The 19,848-nt window shown below is 31.2% G+C and overlaps 1 protein-coding gene across 1 annotated transcript in view; it reads left to right on the top strand.

The window, feature by feature from the left end:
• LOC111701830 (muscle calcium channel subunit alpha-1) overlaps positions 1-19,848 on the top strand; it is an 85,491-nt gene that overhangs the window by 44,977 nt on the left and 20,666 nt on the right. The window contains exons 25-26 of the mRNA XM_023473275.1: positions 200-272; positions 1,461-1,517. Of these exons, the coding sequence (XP_023329043.1) occupies positions 200-272; positions 1,461-1,517 (130 nt within the window). The remainder of the gene's footprint in view (positions 1-199; positions 273-1,460; positions 1,518-19,848) is intronic.

Genomic DNA, 19,848 nt, shown 5'->3' with positions numbered 1-19,848 from the left:
CAATTGCATGAATCTATTATCTAGGCAACTGCATGAATCTATTATCTAGGCAACTGCATGAATCTATTATCTAGGGAACTGCATGAATCTACTATCTAGGCAACTGTATGAATCTATTATCTAGGCAATTGCATGAATCTATTATCTAGACAACTGTAAGAATCTATTATCTAGGCAACTGCATGAATCTATTATCTAGGCAACTGCATGAATCAGGTCCTGAGTTAAAGCGTACAATTAGCGGACAACTAAACCAAATGATTGATACAGAGGTAAAACAAATAATTATAACTAAGTTTATCTTACCATTCAAAGATGTTTCTGATGACGAAAATTATCTAAACTTTAGGAATAACTTGTATCAGATTTCTGCTTAATAAAGTTTAAAGCATCATATACGTCTTCTTATATTGATACGGAACGATTCCATGTCAGCCCAAATTTAATGATAATCAGTACATTGAAATTTTTCGTAATAAAAGACTTTGGATGGCCCATTCGTTATATTTTCCATATACCTTCTTATTCGTTGATTTAATCTACAATAAATATTTAAAAATGCACACAAACGTAATTTAATATTTATATTTGTTTTACTAAATTAATATTTGGATGAGATCTTTTAACGTTTGGACTCCCAGTAATATATCTTTTGCGGTAAAATAGACTTAGTTGAAGTTATCCTAATTATAAAAAAGGTAAATTGTCCTTTAAAGCTATATTACGATTTATCTACACCATGTTATATGGCATTAGTTTCCCATAATTATTCTATCTTGAACTTATCTAACCGATAACAAATAAATTGGTCTCGGAAAGGTTCCGCGCAAAAGTCACACAAAAAGAGGAAGCTAAAGGGACGTACCACTCCTTTTATATAGTGGCATGTACGATTTACAATGGTACCCCTTAAACCTTTGTCTATTCAAGAATGCATTAACCGGACTATGTTTAATTGTGGTTTCTCTATAGAGTAACGTGCGCATCTGATCAGAAACATGGAGAAAATTGCCAGAATAAATTACTTCTCAAGATATCTTCCACATTATTGATCAGAGAAAGGTTTAAAGGGTCCATTGTGAATTGAGTATGTCTCTATTTTTAAATTACGCTCACGTAAATTTAAGTGACCCTCCATACAAAGATGACAATGCCTAATTCACAACAGTACCATGAAAATCTTTATCTTATCAATAATGTGGGCGATATTGTCGTTTTTCTAGTTTTAAATGTGTTTCATTCTAGTCGTTTATATTTGTTTTCCTGCTGTAGAAATGCACAAGTCACTTCGTAGAGAAACCACAATTGAAAATTATCTGTTATCAAGATTATAAACATTGATACCTAATTAATACTTAAGATCAGACAAAGCTTGTGAATCGAGCATTGCCATTTTTGCATGAAGGGTCACTTGAAATTACGCTTACAGTCCCTAGCTTGAAGTGAATTAAAAAATTTAGGATCCGACAGTTAGAAGAACTATTCCATTCTTCGGAGCAGTAGGTCCATATGTCAAGGTAAGAATGTCAGAGTAGTTCAAGTGGGATTATAAAACTCTGGAAAAGGAAGACGACTGTTAAACTAAAGTTCTGGTTTTAAAAAGTACCATGAGCTAGAAGTACGTACACCAAGGTTGTTTATTAAGATTAGATACTCTAGACGCGCAGAAAAGCGAAGAATTAATCCTTTCCCCCCTCTCACCAGCAACGTTGTCACTATAATTTCCGCCAATAATCAGTTACGTCATATGAGGATTTTGAGTGTCCATCGCTATGAAGACGACATTGTCTGTACATTGGAGCGCCTTAAAATAAGTAAAAAGATTGCATAAAAGTCGTCTTCCAATTTAAATAGTGCGAAATTTGACTAAAAGCACAATTTGATTTTAACTATTTTAATATGTAATACTCAACTCAATAAAATCCATCTACGTTCGGTTTTTGTTTTTTCTTTACAAATACAATAGATAGTTATTCAAACTGCTTTTTCTACCAACATTCTAAAAAGTTGTAGATTACCACACATTACTAAAAAGTATTCAACGCAAATTGAAATGTTATATCTCGTATATTGAAATTTTAAAATATTCTATTTATCTATTCAGTTTTCTTTATTTATTTAGTATTTCCATTTTTACTGGTGGAAACTGGTTTACTTGACCTGAATATAGGTTGAAACTGGTTCACCCGATCAATAAATAGTGTATAGCAAGGTTCTGAAGAAAACTGTTTAAACAGATCTATGTATGTGTATATCCAGGTTCTGGTTGAAACTGATTTACTATATCTGTATATAGTGTATATCCAAGTTCTAGTGGAAACCGGTTTAGCAGATTTGTATGTGTATATCCAGAGCTGGGAACTTTATAATGGTGGATATTGGGATTAATGCTTGATCCACTCTTTTCTTAATCTCCAGATTAAATATTGCTTGTTTTCCTCATGAATTTAATCTCCAGATTAATTAAAAGATCGGGATTAAGGATATCACATTCTAAAGTTTTCAGCTCAGGTTCTGTTGGAAACTGGTTTACCAGATCTGTGTAGTGTATATCAAGGTTCTGGTTGAAACTGGTTTACCACATCCGTATATAGTGAATATCCAGGTTCTGGTGGAAACTGGTTTACCACATCTGTATAGTGTATATCCAGGTTCTGAAGAAAACTGGTTTACCAGATCTGTATTTAGTGTATATCCAGGTTCTGGTGGAAACTGGTTTACCAGATCTGTATATGGTGTATATCCATTTGGTAATCCTAATCTCATTAATATTCAAGTTAAAACAATTGACATCAAAAAAGCACATAATTTTTCGGAATTTCGGAAATGTTGTCAACTAATTTGTTTCTTAAAAATTTGCGGAGATATTAAAATATTTGTCCAAGTTTCAATAATAGTTATAAGATAATCAAAATTGTCTAAATTTCCAGCAATTTTATAGAAGGTAGACAACATTTTTAATAAAACATTATTTGACAAACAAACTTGTGCAATATACACTCATTTATTAACTAACGATTTTCAAGACGATTTTTAGTTTGTCTCTCAACTTTTATGTATAGGAATAATTAAACATTATTCTTCTTATTTGTTTTGTAAGAATAGGATGAGGAACAAACATTAAAGGTATATTGTTTACTCATACCTTCATAAGACTCAGCTCTAATTAACAATACAGAGATATATTCCTTTATATTTTCCTCCTAAAAGAGATTGTTCCCGGATTATAAAAAGCTCTTACTTTCCCCATTTTTGAGATCAGGGACACAACTTAGTATGTTTTGTCGCTCAAAGATGTTCCTAAAGCCCGGTTGGTTTATTCTAATACCGGTTTATTTGGTCAATTCTTGCACTGAAGGAGACAGAAGGAGATGGTAAAATTTATGCAACATCACTGGTACGACTTTTTAACCTCGTAGCTCCTCTAGTTTTGATTTTATGTCCAAGTATGAAAAAAGCAAGTTTTGGTTACATTTTAGAAATTTATTTCAAACACAACATGTCATTAGTCCCAAGCCTACCCCTATAACATTTTAGGTGCTGGGAAGCTTTTTAAAAACGGAAAACGACACAAATTTATGGTGACACAATTTTTCCATTATTTAGAGGTTCTTTGTAGTTTCTCTTTATGCCCTTATTATACTCTTTCTAAGAAAAATTAAGAAAATGTTGTAGATTCTATGAAAAAAAACTGACCAAGTTCTAAAATATTTTCAGAAAAGGATTTGAGTCTTTTCCACAAACTCAAATTTTCTTTCCAATCTTTCCAACCCAGTGTCATAGACCTTAGATATTTCAAACTATGAATTCTGGTAGATCAAATAATCTAAGTTTGAAATATCAAAGGTTTGCACCATCAAGTTGTTGAGATATAAGGATTAGAAAATTTTATTTTACTGAAAAACTCATGGGTATACATTATACAATTTTCTAAGATATTTTAAACATATTTTCCTCTCGGAAATATTTTGAGTTGCTTATAAAGAATGCAGAGAAGGATTGATTAGTTCTCAAAACAATTAAAATAGTTTGACAGTTTTCAAAAGTTAATCTGTTTTAGAGTTTTCATTCTTTAAATTATAAATTAAATAAATCTTGATTTTGCTATACTCAGAGGCTCAACATATATGATTTACATTTTAGTTTGCATTAGAGGCTCAGTAATCAGTATGTCACGAGAGACCGGAATTTATGAGTATCGTTAATCTTGAACGCCTGATCTCAATATCCATATGTGAACTTTTAAATTTGAGGATAGATCCTTGATCCTTCTATTAGAATTATTCTTACAAGATATGATCATTACGGGATATCGAAGAAGAATTTAATTAATTAATTAATTAATCCGTAGATGTGCATAAGATACCGAGATCGATTCACAACACAAAAGTTCTGACTGATATAAATTCCCACGTTTATAATCTGAGCTCTTTGTAAATATTTCCAAGATATCCTGTTTATATTTTCAAAAATATAAAGATATCCTGTTTATATTTTCAAAAATATAAAGATATCCTGTTTATATTTTCAAAAATATAAAAGTATTTTCTAAATAAAACCTTGATCCCAGGAGGTGATATGAATTTCCCCCCAAAAAAATTTAACTTTAGTTTAATCACTATTTTTCCTAAAACTTTGCCTTTCTCCTCTTCTTCTGGAGAAAAAGGTTTTTAGAACTGATTTCAATTTTGAATACTATATATTTGAAATTGAGAAAGTTTTCCAGAAAATTTTGTCAACTTATTCTTTCCAGGGAGCACTTAGGCATGAGATGGGAATTTATTGTTAAGGGTGAGGGGGGGGGGAGCAGGTAAACTTTTGCTTGAAAATAAAGTTATTGAATATCTTAACCAATGTTTGTGGTTTAAAATCACTTTTTTTAAATGATTAAATCTGTTATTTAGAATAAAACTAGAAAATATAGGAATTTATTGCTACTCTCAACAAAAAGATTAAATTTTAAAGTGAAAAAGCTATTTAGAAACAGTTTTAACCTTCTTCAATTATGAATGTAGAAATTGTAAGCACTTAAGTATTTAAGAACCTTAAACAAAATTACTTTTCAACTAAAAATGAAAACCCTGTTAATGTTTTAAGGTTTATTTTAACATGAAACTAGTGAATTACTTAGAAAATAAAGAAAATATGAATGAACAAAACTGAATGTGCTCAGATCTTTTAAACAATTATTTTTTTGTGGACCCAATGCCGTAGACTTTTTTATTTCTAACTACATATAGTAGATCAAGTTTGAAATAATAAAGGTTAACCATCAGGTTGCAACGATATATATAGAGATAAGAAAATTTGAGTTTGTGACAAAAACCAAGTTAAAATAAGGAGGTCAAAGCCTATAGTTATCAATGGCTCTTTAGAAAGGGAGTTTTGAACACAAATCAACTTAAATTTATCGTTACTGCCAATATACCTCTCCAACCAAAAATTCAAATTATAACATATAGTTAATTGACTTTAAAACAAAGCTGGCAGAGGGTTATATCTTTGGGACTTTTATTGGATCATATATTGCCCTAAAGTGATATCAAAAAAAATATTTCATCCTTTAGACACAAAAGACAACGATTGATCCATGGATTCACTACACATCATTCTTGAATTAAGACGCCATAAATTTAGTCTTTTAATGGTTTATCAAAGAAAAAAAGGTGCAGGAAATCATTAATATAAAAAAACAGAAAATATAAATTGCGTACAGTTGTCTCTGAAGTCTTATCCTTTGTAAGTAACCCTATATGTTAGGCAAAAGGAAGATACAGTTTTGGGAAAATAGGTTAACGAAAATTCGTATGCCACTGCAAAAAAGAAACCTCTTTTAAAACTTTTAAAATATTATTTTAAATCGGACAAATCGGTGGTATTAAATAAATCCTGAAACTGTAATTAAAACTTTAACTTGATTCTGTTTCTAGAATCAATTTAGTTTCATTAAATCAACAAAACTTTTCTTAAAAATAAATGGTAATCTTTTTTCAGATTTTAAGATGTAATTAAATATAATGTTATATTTTATTTTATTTCTCTTCTACTTTACATCTTATACTAAGCGACACCTCTAAAATACCGAAAACAGTTCTCTTTTTCTAAAACTAAATTTGCAAATATAAAAGGTTCACTTAGTCCTCTGTTCATCCTATAGGTCGGCGTCACAAGTCCAACTAATCAGGAGAACGTGAACCCCGGCTCAAATAAACTAATGAGGAGAACGTGAACCCCGGCTCAAATAAACTAATGAGGAGAGCGTGAGCCCCGGCTCAAATAAACTAATGAGGAGAGCGTGAGCCCCGGCTGAAATAAACTAATGAGGAGAGCGTGAGCCCCGGCTGAAATAAACTAATGAGGAGAGCGTCAGCCCCGACTCAAATAAACTAATGAGGAGAGCGTGAGCCCCGACTCAAATAAACTAATGAGGAGAGCGTGAGCCCCGACTCAAATAAACTAATGAGGAGAGCGTGAGCCCCGGCTGAAATAAACTAATGAGGAGAGCGTGAGCCCCGACTCAAATAAACTTTTCTGAATTCAGTGTTTTAAGGCGGATCTTTTTACAGCCTTGTTGACATATTTTGGAGAATTTCTTTTCGGTCTTACAAGTTACTTTTTTGCGAAAAAGGCCTCGCGAAAATGGTACGCGCGCGAAAAAAATATAAACCTACCGATAATAGTTCTGACCAACTTTGCCAACTGCCCCTCTAGGTCGCAAATGAAAAAGTGGGCCAATCGACCAACCCTTATGTACATGAATATGATAATAGAATGCATGTACGTATCATACACGAGTTTCAGTGTAATTTTCTCTCTGTACAATGCGTAGAAAATGATCAACTTTTAGCAGACAAACCATTCTTTATTCTAAAACAAAATACGTATAATATTTTTCTAGAAATATAAGATGGGGCCTTGGTAGGGGGGGGTGTTATAGAGTAAATGTACATTCTTAGAAACACCATATTTATTTTAGTTTACTATGAATTCTGAGCTGAAAACTTTAGAATAGTGGATATCGAGATTAATGCTTGATCCTCTCTCTTTCTTAATATCGAGAATAACCTAATCTTCTACTTGTATCCTAAAAAGTGTATAAAATTCAACCAATCAGAGTTGCGTATATGAAGCCGATAAATTTGAAATATTGAGCGCCATTCAAGATTAATATACAGAAACGGGAGGAACTCTCAAATTTTAAAAACCGGTTTTTTATTTTTCTCCACTATATTAAAAAAATAACGGTAAAAGAAGAAAATCAAAAGTGTGTCCATTGGATACTCAGATTAAGTAATCGGGATTAAGGATATCTCATTCTAAAGCTTTCAGCTCTGATAGATCAAATAATCTAGGTTTAAAATATCAAAAGCTTAAGCCATCAGCTTGCAAAGAAATATGAATTGGAAAATTCGATTTATTTTGCAAAGGCTCAAATCCTTCAGAGCAAATGTATTGTAACAATCGAGTAATGAATAAGAGCAGTAGTGTTATTTATCTCTATGATCCAGAATAAAAAAATTATGTCAAGTTAGAACTTCTTCTAATTACTGCTTGTAAGAGAAAAAGTATATTTTGTATCAAACTTTAATATGCGTACATAATATACATGCTATAAATATGCGTGTACATAATATGCATGCTATAAATATGCGTGTACATAATATAATTGCTATAAATGTGCGTGTAAATGATGTACATGCTATAAATATAAGTGCACATAATATACATGCTATAAATATGTGTGTACATAATGTACATGCTATAAATATGTGTGCACATAATGCTATAAATATGCGTGTACATAATATATATGCTATAAATATGTGTGTACATAATATACATGCTATAAATATGCATGTACTTAATATACATGTTATAAATATGCGTGTAAATGATGTACATGCTATAAATATAAGTGCACATAATATACATGCTATAAATATGTGTGTACATAATGTACATGCTATAAATATGTGTGTACATAATGCTATAAATATGCAGTGTACATAATATAAATGCTATAAATATGCGTGTACATAATATACATGCTATAAATATGTGTTTACATAATATACATGCTATAAATATGCATGTACAAAATATACATGCTATAAATATGCGTGTACATAATATAAATGCTATAAATATGTGTGTAACATAATATAAAAGCTATAAATATGCGTGTACATAATATACGTGCTATAAATATTCGTGTACATAATATACATGCTATAAATATGCGTGAACATAATGCTATAAGTATGCGTGCACATAATATACATGCTATAAATATTCGTGTACATAATATACATGCTATAAATATGTGTGTAAAAAATTTGCATGCTATAAATATGCGTGTACATAATATACATGCTTTAAATATGTGTGTACATAATATACATGCTATAAATATGCGTGTACATAATATACATGCTATAAATATTCGTGTACATAATATACATGCTATAAATATGTGTGTAAATAATATACATGCTATAAATATGTGTGTAAATAATAAACATGCTATATAAATGTGTGTACATAATGTACATGCTATAAATATGTGTGTAAATAATATACATGCTATAAATATGTGTGTACATAGTATACATGCTATAAATATGTGTGCACATAATATACATGCTATAAATATGTGTGTACATTATATACATGCTATAAATATGCGTGTACATAATATACATGCTATAAATATGTGTGTACATAATATACATGCTATAAATATGCGTGTACATAATATACATGCTATAAATATGTGTGTACATAATATACATGCTATAGATATTTGTGTACATAATATACATGCTATAAATATGTGTGCACATAATATACATTGATTGCATAAAAGCATGAAACAATTTGTTTATGAATAAAATGTTACAAAAAGATTGTTGTGTTTCAACTGATACATGATATAAATATTTGTGTACACAATATACATGCTATAAATATGTGTGTACATAATATACATGCTATAAATATGCATGTACATAATATAAATGCTATAAATATGTGTGTACATAATATACATGCTATAAATATGCATGTACATAATATAAATGCTATAAATATGCGTGTAAATAATATACATTCTATAAACATGATTAAACATCGATAATCTATAATTTCTCCGATGCATGTCAATTAAGTTCTTTACGTAACTGTATTTAGATCCGTCCAAAAATTTAGTTCAATCTTACCCTCGGAGATAGGGAAGGGTTTTGAATGATTTTTCTATTCTTTATCAGGGATGGATTTCAGGGGGGGGGGCATTAAAAGCCCCTTCCACAGGAAAATCATTGTATCAAATTCATTGTATCAATATTGTATCATTGTATCATTGTATCATTATATAATTGTTTCATTGTATCATTGTATCATTGTATCATTGTATCATTTTATCATTGTATGATTGTATGATTGTACGTATGATTGTATAATTCTATCCTTGTATCATTTTATCATGTGTATCATTGTATCATTGTATAATTGTATCATTTTATATTAGTATCCTTGTATCATGTGTATCATTGTGTCATTGTATCATTGTATCATTGTATCATTGACTCATTGTATTATTGTATCATTGTATCATTGTATCATTGACTCATTGTATTATTGTATCATTGTATTATTGTATCATGTGTATCATTGTATCATCGTATCATTGTATCATTGTATCATTGTATCATTGTATCATGTGTATCATTGTATCATTGTATCATTGTATCATTGTATCATTGTATCATTGTATCATTGTATCATTGCATCATTGTATCATTGTATCATGTGTATCATGTGTATCATTGTATCAATATTGTATTATTGTATCATTGTATCATTATATAATTGTTTCATTGTATCATTGTATCATTGTATCATTGACTCATTGTATTATTGTATCATTGTATAATTGTATCATTGTATAATTGCATCATTGTAACATTGTATCATTGTATCATTGTATCATTGTATCATTGTATCATTGTATCATGTATCATTGTATCATTGTATCATTGTATCCTTGTATAATTGTATCATTGTATCATTGTATCATTGTGTCTAGTTAAGATAAAACAAATGGCTGACACTTTAAACTTTAGTTCTCTTTCATATTTCATTAAAGTTGGCTAATAACCTTTGCATAATTAAGCTACACCAGAATCTGTAAATCTGCAGGGAATTAGCTTTTTCTTCAAACTTCAGAAATTCAGACATTTTAATCTTTTTGCAAAATGTTGAATTACAACATTTTATTTAGCAAGACCTACAGGATGTATGTTTGGTAATTAATCCATGGTCTAAATCTTGGTGGTGAGGGGAGAAAAAAGGAAAATACAGGAAATCAGAGTTCCACAACAAACTCAAATTTTTTAGTTCTTACATCTTCGTAAACTAATAATGTAAACCTTTGATATTTCAAACTTAGAATATTTCATACAGAATTCATATGTTTGAAATATCAATGGTCTACGACACCTGGTTGCAAAAAAAAATCTATTTAATGGGTAAAAAAAAAGGTAAGAACAGAAGCCTTATTGACTTATCAGACTCCACGCACATTATTAGTAAACAAGGTAATAATGTACTGCAAGGTAAAAATGTACTGCAAAGTAATAATGTACATCAAAATAATAATGTACTGCAAAGTAATAATGTACTGCAAGGTAATAATATACTGCAAGGTAATAATGTACTCCAAGCTAATTATGTACTGTAAGGTAATAATATACTGCAAGGTAATAATGTACTCCAAGCTAATTATGTACTGCAAGGTAATAATGTATTCCAAGCATAAATGTACTGCAAGGTAATAATGTACTGCAAGATAATACTATTAAAAAACTTCTCTTTCTTTTGTTTTAGTTTTTAATTGATTAATTTTTAATGAAATCTCTAAGTTCTATTTAATTGATTTAAGAGTTACAAAATTCAATAAAAGAAAACCTTCACCTTCCATGTATTATCAAATTAAAACTCGGAACTAAATTTGTGTCAATTATTTAAAGGGATTTTAGACACAATTTAAAGTGACCCATACTTGAAAAGTTCATCGCTTGAATAGCATAAAACCGCGAGCGGCTATATTTATTAATTTTAGCATAAAACCGCGAGCGGCTCTATTTATTAATTTTAGCATAAAAGCGCAAGTGGCGACATTTATACATGTATACATTTATAGCCAGAAAAGAAGGATATATCGTTCATAAATGTGTATAAAGGAATTGAGTTTTTGCCACAAACTCAAATCTTCTTATCCCAATATCTTTGCAACCTGATGGTGCAAACCTTTGATATTTCAAACTTAGATTACTTTATCTATAAGTATAAATAGTTTGAAAAATCTAAGGTCTGCGACATTTGTATATAAAGATATAGAGATTAGAAAATCAGAGTTTGTGGCAAAAACTCAATTCCTTTTACGGAAGATTGAAATCTTATACGTTTTCAATCAATTCAAGGGCTGCAATGTTGAGAAAAATTTCTAGAATGTAATCGAATAAATTCTTCTTTTTTCATACTTTGCATAAAATCAAAACTAAAGAAGCCACTAGGTCACAAAGTCATACTAGTAATGTCACATGAATTTCAACTTTTCCTTCTGACTAGTTTAGTGTAATATCTATGGATATTGAATGTGAAACCTTGTTGAACAAATTGTAATTTATTTCCATTGAAATTCGTTTCAATCCAGGACAATATCGGAGAAAATTTATATCAGTTTCTTTCAGGGGCTTTTTAGAAAAGATAAAGTTATGATTTTTATAAGGAGCCATTTTTAATTATTTACAACTACTTTACAGGGAAGTTAGGGGAATTTTACTTTACCAAGGGTTTACAAGACCAATTTTGCCTATAAAGCATCCAGAGCGCAGCGAGGGATGTTTTGTAGACAAAATTGGTCGAGAAAACCCGTTGTGAAGTAAAATTTTAATTTCCCGAAAAAGTTGTTGTACACAATTTTATCGTCTTTTGAGATGAAAATGCGCAAATTTTTTTCTGAAAACTTCGCAGAACGGGTGGTTGTTTTACATAACTGTCCCTAGGGACGTTAAGAATCATAGGTCGGTAATATTGGTATAAAGGCGGCAAAATCTTAATCCCTGAACACATCTTGTGTACTACCAACAGTCTGGTCTTGACCGCAGGTCTGGGCCGAGCGCCGCAGCCAATTGTATGTAAAAATATTCTTTGCATGGAGTTTAGAGGAAAAATAAAAAGTGCCCTCGGCAAGATAGGACGAACACCCGCAGCAAGATGGGACGAACACCCGCAGCAAGATGGGACGAACACCCGCAGCAAGATGGGACGAACACCCGCAGCAAGATGGGACGAACACCCGCAGCAAGATGGGACGAACACCCGCAGCAAGATGGGACGAACACCCGCAGCAAGATGGGACGAACACCCGCAGCAAGATGGGACGAACACCCACAGCAAGCGTGGATAAATTCTCTTGGCAAATTGGGAAAAATATCTTGGCCGAGTTGGGACAAATACACTTGGCAAGCTGGGGGGCTGGAGCAAATACACTTTGCAAGCTGGGAGAACTACCCTTGGCAAGCTGGGACAAATACCATTAGCAAGCTGGGACAAATACCCCTGGCAAGCTGGGACGAATAGCAAGGGCAAGCTGGAAAGTATCCTTACCAAGCTGGTACAAATACACTTGGTTAGCTGGGACAAATTTCCTTGGCAAGTTGGGACAAATATTCTTGGCAAGCTGAGAAAAATACCATTGGCAAGCTGGGAAAATTACACTTGGCAAACTGGGATAAATACCCTTTGCAAGCTGGGACAAACACCATTGGCAAGCTGGGCCAAAACCCTTTGCGAGCTGGGACAAATACCCTTGGAAAGCTGGGAAATTAACCCTTGGCAAGCTGGGATAAATACCCGTTGCAAGTTGGGACAAATATCTTTGGGAATTTGGAACAAATACACTTGGCAAGCTGAGACAAATACCCTTGGAAAGCTGGGACAACTACACTTGGCAAGCTGGGGAAAATACCCATGGAAAGCCCGGACAAGTACCCATGGAAAGCCTGGACAAGTACCCTTGACAAACTGGGACAAATACACTAGGAAAGTTGAGACAAATACACTTGGCAAATTGGTATAAATACCCATTGCAAGCTAGGACAAATTCCTGGATCCAATTCACTTGGCAAGCTGGGACAAATACCCTTGGCAAGCTGGGACAAATACCATTGGCAAGCAGGGACAAATACCATTGGCAAGCAGGGACAAATACCCTTTGCAGCTGGAACAACTACACTTGGCAAGCTGGGACAAATACCCTTGGAAAGCTGGGGCAAATACTTTTGGCAAGCAGGTACAAATACCCTTTGCAAGCTGGAACAATACACTGGACAAGCTGGGACAATACACTGGACAAGCTGGGACAAATTCCATTATCGATCCAGATTAAATTCATGACGGAGACACACTTTTTCAAATGTTGTATCTACTTGTTGGAAGATTTAATCACAAGAGGAGATTTAAGTTTTTAAATATAAAGATTAACATGGATTATACTTATAGCGAAGCCTGGTATAAAAAGGAGGTTTATGGGGTCCATACGGGGGGGGGGGGNGGGGGGGCTTATTCTTTTTTACCTTGAAAATGTGGTGTTACTAAGTAAATAAAATAGATGTTATTTCCACATTTTTTGAAAATACATTTCGGTCAGGGTTGACCATCTCCAGTTCAAACGAAAATATTACAATTAAAATAATTAAGGTAAAATATCTAAAAAATGTAAGTTTAAATCACAATAAGGAAACGAAGGATTAATATAAAAGAAACCTACTTACAACATGATATGTAATAAAATTAATTTGCAAATATTCACTTTATTAGATTTTAGGAAAGTTTAAGAACTATTTTTCTTCTCGATAGTTTACACCAAAAGGTTTAAAGTGACGATAATTTATAAAAAAAAAAACTTTTAAAAGCGACATACCCGATACCCTTTACACCTTTATTAACAATAATTAAATATTGTCGTTTTTCTAGATTTGAAAGTGTTGAATTCGGATATTTCGGTTTTATCTGAGAGAGACATATGAATACTTTATTCAGTTTTGACCAGACACGCCTTTTAAAAGTACTGTTGTGAATTGGTCATGCCCCATTTTAAATCAAAGGTAACTTAGAATGAGGTTATAGTCCCTTTAAAGGGACTATTAAGATAAAATTAAAGGGAATATTAGTTCTACCTGAGAAACTGAAATAAAAGCATGTCCAAGTTCTAGAAAAACTAATATATAGCTAATATAGTCAACGGAGCATTGTGACCAGATACTGAAAGGCCATTGGTGGAATTTCCTTTGTGTTATCCTAATTTTTTAGATTTGTTCCTTTCTTTTCTTTTCTGAATATGATATATTATTTTACATCAATTTCTCGAGACAGTGACAACAGAGAGAACTAATATTGGTCGCGATCAACTCCTAAAATTTATAGGCTTCAGCCTATACCCACCTAACAGTCCCTTTAAAGGAGAATATTATCATTATTTGAATTGACAAAGAAATTAAACTATGATTACATCTACCTCTGTAAAGTCTCTTTTACCTCTAGATAATCTTGTTATTAATTAAATTAAGTTTTAAAATAAGATTTAGCAGGAAACCTTGTTACTTTAAAAGGATTTTGTGAAATAGAGAAAATATAAAATTCTGTTGGAGAAACCACCAAGTTTTCAAACAGAAATATGCCCTCAATATCAATACTATAAATATTTATGTAGAAAATTAAAAAATGCTTATCATAGTGTGTTTTTTTTCACATTGAAAATCTTTTTTCGTAAAAGAACTCAAGTTTTCTAATCCCTATATCTTTGCAATCTGATGGTATAAACCTTTGAAATTTGAAACTTAGATTTTTTGATCGAATAAAATTCACAGTTTGAAATAATATGAAAGATGTACGACGTTTGGTTTGTCAAAACATAGAACTTTTTTGATCAATAGCTTCTGTTTTAGTTTTACTTTTAACTATTTTATTTCATTTTTATCACTTTCCCAGAAGTAGCGAAATTTTTTGGATTAGATTTCTTTTCTTCCTTCCATCATTTATTCATTTTTACATCTCTAAACTCTCATCTTCTCAAAGTTTTCCATACCTAGTTTGGTTTGGTTCAGTTTGGTTTGGTTTGGTTAAGTTTTAGTCTGAATAAAATATGTATTATACATAAGTATATTCTTCTGAAACAAGTGCTATTAAGAGAAAACTTTTTAGATATTTTCTCATTCATTTTATCTCATTTATTGTGGAAATAAAATATCCCAGGAATAAAAAAACTGCATAAAAACATAAAGAATTAGAAATAAGTACGTCTACTCTATGGTTATGGAAAATGAAAAAGAATAATTGCTTAGTAATTACTTAATTCCAAATAAACCTGTTAGTACAGGGTTAGTAAAATCAATTATTATAAGCAATTATGCTGGAAGTAATATTTGAAGGTATGTTTTATAATTTTTTCAATTTAAACAAAAAACATTTAAGACTTCAATTTTTTTAATCAAATGTATTTCACACGTCCAATGTCCATGTGTTTAAAGGGAGTGACCGGCTATGTAAGGTTGTTGAACTATTTAATAATAAAAAAAAACTAATTCTTAAAGCGTATCCACCCTCAAAGTAGGGGTTTTGAACTTCGAATTTGCGCTCAAACTCATGATTTACAGATTTTTAAAAAGTTTGATATGTCTCAAATGAATCCCAAAGAAGTATTCTACAACACTGCATACTCAGTTCAACTACCATACATAGCCGGTCACTCCATTTAAAATAAATGTTCAATTCTAAAAGTGTCTGTTTAAAATTGTTAAACAGGGTAATAGTATTTTTCCAAAAGTATAAAAAATATAAATTTTTGAAACCTCTATGCTAAATAAAATTATATTCTGTACACGCCCCTTTCTCTTCCTGTGCTCTGTCTACCTCGAGTGTAGAGTATTGAATATGGTTTTGTATTTGAATAGTATTAGACTGATGATAAATAGCCAGGGATAAAACTAAACTAGATTCTATCCTACTCTGTACTCAATATCATGATGCTCCAAATATACTCCGGAAGTTCGGACCCTTTTAGCAATGTTGGTTTCCTACAGAGTGACCCAATAAACGTGGAAATTGAGATCGTCTTTGTTTTTATTTTTAATGCAAAAAGTGAATATAAAAATGGTTTATACGTCCAATAAAAATAATCTTCTTTGTGTCTTAAAGCTTATCAAAATCTATATATAAATTTGGCTTGGCTGTTTGTTTGTCTGTCTGTTTGTATCCAATAAACGTCAAAACGCAAATTTTTTTGTGGGACATTACGTGACCACGGGGAAGGTTTATGAATGATAAAAATAAAAATAAAAATGTGTTTTAAAGATTTTTTAATTTTGTAAAAAAAAAAAATTCTTGAAAATCCGCGAGTTTTTTAAAAATCTGCAAAATTTTTTTCTTCTTTCTTTTAAAATGTAAACAAAAAGAACATGTTCACAACTTAAATAGAAGATGGGCGCGAAGCGCCATAAAAGCCTAGTAAACTAAATATTTCCTAATAAGGAATTCACCGCAAACTTAGATGTACATATTCTCAAGCAAAAATCTATAAGTTTTTTGAAAATTAAAGTTTAAACTTTTTAAATTTACATGTATTCGGCTGGAAAAAAAAGTGTAAGTGAGTTAAAACCAAAGGCCAAAGGCGTTGCAACAGTTTGAACTCTAGGCTGTCTAAATATTTTATGAACTATGAAACTTGCAAAAATAAAGGCTTCAGAAGATTAAAGTTTGTGACAAAATCACTATATTCCCTTGGTAACTATTTTTTCTGAAATTTAATTATTATTGTATTAATGATTAAAACCATCAAAGACGATATAAAAGTCGTCAATTAATTTCCATGTTTTTGAGACACCCTTCACATGATATATCAGAGAAATCTTTTTAAACATTATTCCTACAGGAAGTGGAAGACAAGTGTACCGGAAACAGTTTTTCCTCCTTTAAACACTAATAAATTTACCACACCTGTCATAGAACTATCCAATCATTGAGCAAGGGTTAAAGGGATTGTTTCCTTTTATTTCTTAAGTTCTACAATTTACAATATTACCCTAAACTCTTTGTCTGTGAAACGGTAGTTTTGATATATCCTTTTTAATCTGAAAATGCACACCCACAATACAGCAGAGGGAGTTTTATTTACAGAAAAATAACTTTACAAAATGTTATTTTTTACTTAATTCTGGTCCGTCATTTATTTTGGAATATAATTATAGAAGTAATTTTAAATATTTAAAGGGACTGTTACCGTTATTTGAAGTTAAATGAATTAAACAAAGAATCAAAAAGTCTGGAAATTCAATTTAAAATAAAAATATGAAAATGTTTTAAGAATTTGAAAATCTAAAGAAATGGTTGGAATAAACTTACCTTCTTTTTGCATTGTCAGACTTTCTAAAATTTGTAACATTTGTTAAAATTTTGCTTACAAATTGCTGGTTTTAACATAGAATAAANGAAACAAAGTTTATAATCAGGCATACAGAACTTACATAAATTAACCCCCCCCCCCCCCCCTCCTCTCTCTTTAGAAATTCTTCTTTTTCTGTCTTAAAGGGACTGTAAACGTAATTTTTAACGTTAATAGAAAGGTACACTTTACATCTTTATCTGATCAAAGATGCCTTATCATCCTTGTTTTCTAGCTGAAAATTAATCAGTTTTAATTGTTTGTTTTTTTTACTGTCAACAGTATCTTGCGGATTCAGATGCCGCAGAAACAACTACAAATTAAGGAAATTGTGAGAAATTACCACTTTTCATGATAGAAAAAAGACGCCCGCCCTCCCCCTTCCCTTTACCCTTTAATTTTTGAGGTTCATGTAATTTTCCCACAATTGTTTGTTATTTTATCTGACTGCAAATGTGCGTACCTAGTTCAGAGAATTCTTGTAATTTCATTTTGTTGAGTAGTTCCAGGCTTTTTATATACAAACTTCTTTATCCTTGATAGAATACTTTATAGGGTGTACCACAGCCATACCTGGTCAACAAATAACATAAATTTTTCTTACAAACAAAAATAATGTTCTGACAACTATTTCTGCCCATATATAAATGGTTTGGACTATATATAGTTGGTTCTGTCCAGATATAAATGGTTTGGACTATATTAGTTGGTTCTGCCCATATATAAATGGTTTGGACTATATTAGTTGGTTCTGACCATATATAAATGGTTTGGACTATATATAGTTGGTTCTGTCCATATATAAATGGTTTGGACTATTTTAGTTGGTTCTGTCCATATATAAATGGTTTGGACTATATATAGTTGGTTCTGCCCATATATTCTGCATATATAAAAGGTTTTGCCCATACATATGGATATCACCATAGATAAAAATGTCTGACCATATATAAATGGTTCTGACCAAAAATAAATGGTTCTGACCAAAAATAAATGGTTCTGACCAAAAATAAATAGTTCTGACCAAAAATAAATAGTTATGATCACAGATAAATGGTTCAAATGATTATCACAAAAAATGCTTCTGACCAAAGATAATTAATTTTGACTAGATTTTGTTTGGACACACTGTTTGAAGATGTGATAATGCTGCAAAGGAAAAAACAAAACTGGTCAAACTTATATCATGAAGAACTTGAAAGATCTATTAATAACCTTGAGTGATATTTATATATTTGAGAATAATCGATTTTTGAAGCCGGAGGTTTCGTGATTTTTTCTCATTTCCTTTCAATATTTTACACATTTGTGACTAGGAGTGGACACTTGACATATCAGTTTAATCTTCAAGCCTGATCCAAACCAGTACAAACTTTAAATGTACCGGATGGTAGTTTGTACACTCTCTACTAACACCCCCTATTTCTTCGGTTAGAGTACCCCAGATCCCGGTAGTACGCACCGAAAGTTTAGTTTAGTGTGTATTTCGTGGACCCAGGAAGTTTTATGAACTAAATATAGGTTGATCGAGGGTGGTTTTTGGAAAAGAAAATTTTCTTTACAACTAAAAACGACAAAAGCGCGATCCCATAATTCAGCACAGGGTTATCCACAAAAGTTGAGACTTCAGAGACACTATACGGACTAAATTCTTATTCATAGTTTTCCAGAACTTTACTCTTTTTATTATATTTCAAAATCATTAAATAGACCTTTTAAACTGATATTCTTTAATTCAGAATTTAAACCTTCCACCTGTTATATCTGCAGAGTTTGAGGTCGTCTTTGAAAGTATCATAATGTGTGGGTAGCCCTGTATCTGAATACGTATTTGTTGGAGAATGAATAACTCCTGAGTTTCAGGTTTTAATATTAAATATTATTTTATCTTGATAAATGTTTCCGGGCGGAGAAAAATGGAACTTTTGTCATTGAAATTCTTCTTTTTGATTCATTTAATTAATAGATAAGAGCTTTGAAGATTTCTAAACCTTTGCTAGACCTAGTTTTACAATGAGTTCTGTTAAAATCTCTTGTACGTAAGAAGAAGTAGGACTAAAACTGTTTTCACCAATATTTTTTAAATTGCCATTTTAGTTTCGTCATTTTGTTTGTCTGTCATCATGAAAAAGTATTATTAAGCAAGAATTTACTTTAGCTGAAAAAAAATGGATAAATTCAAAGTTGGATGAGAGAATGGTTTAACATTTTCCAGGTTCCATCTTGGCTGGTTTAATAAGTTCAAAATATTTAGAATATAATATTTCTACTCTTTTGGAACTGTAATATTTAAACTTCTCTTTACAACTAGAAAACTTTAAACTCTTTGAGCGTGAATTTATTATTTA

This window comes from Eurytemora carolleeae, unplaced genomic scaffold (genome assembly GCF_000591075.1).
Source record: "Eurytemora carolleeae unplaced genomic scaffold, Eaff_2.0 scaffold476, whole genome shotgun sequence".
Taxonomy (NCBI): domain Eukaryota; kingdom Metazoa; phylum Arthropoda; class Copepoda; order Calanoida; family Temoridae; genus Eurytemora; species Eurytemora carolleeae.
Note: the sequence above shows the minus strand (reverse complement) of the source record. Positions and strands in the feature narration are given on the sequence as shown.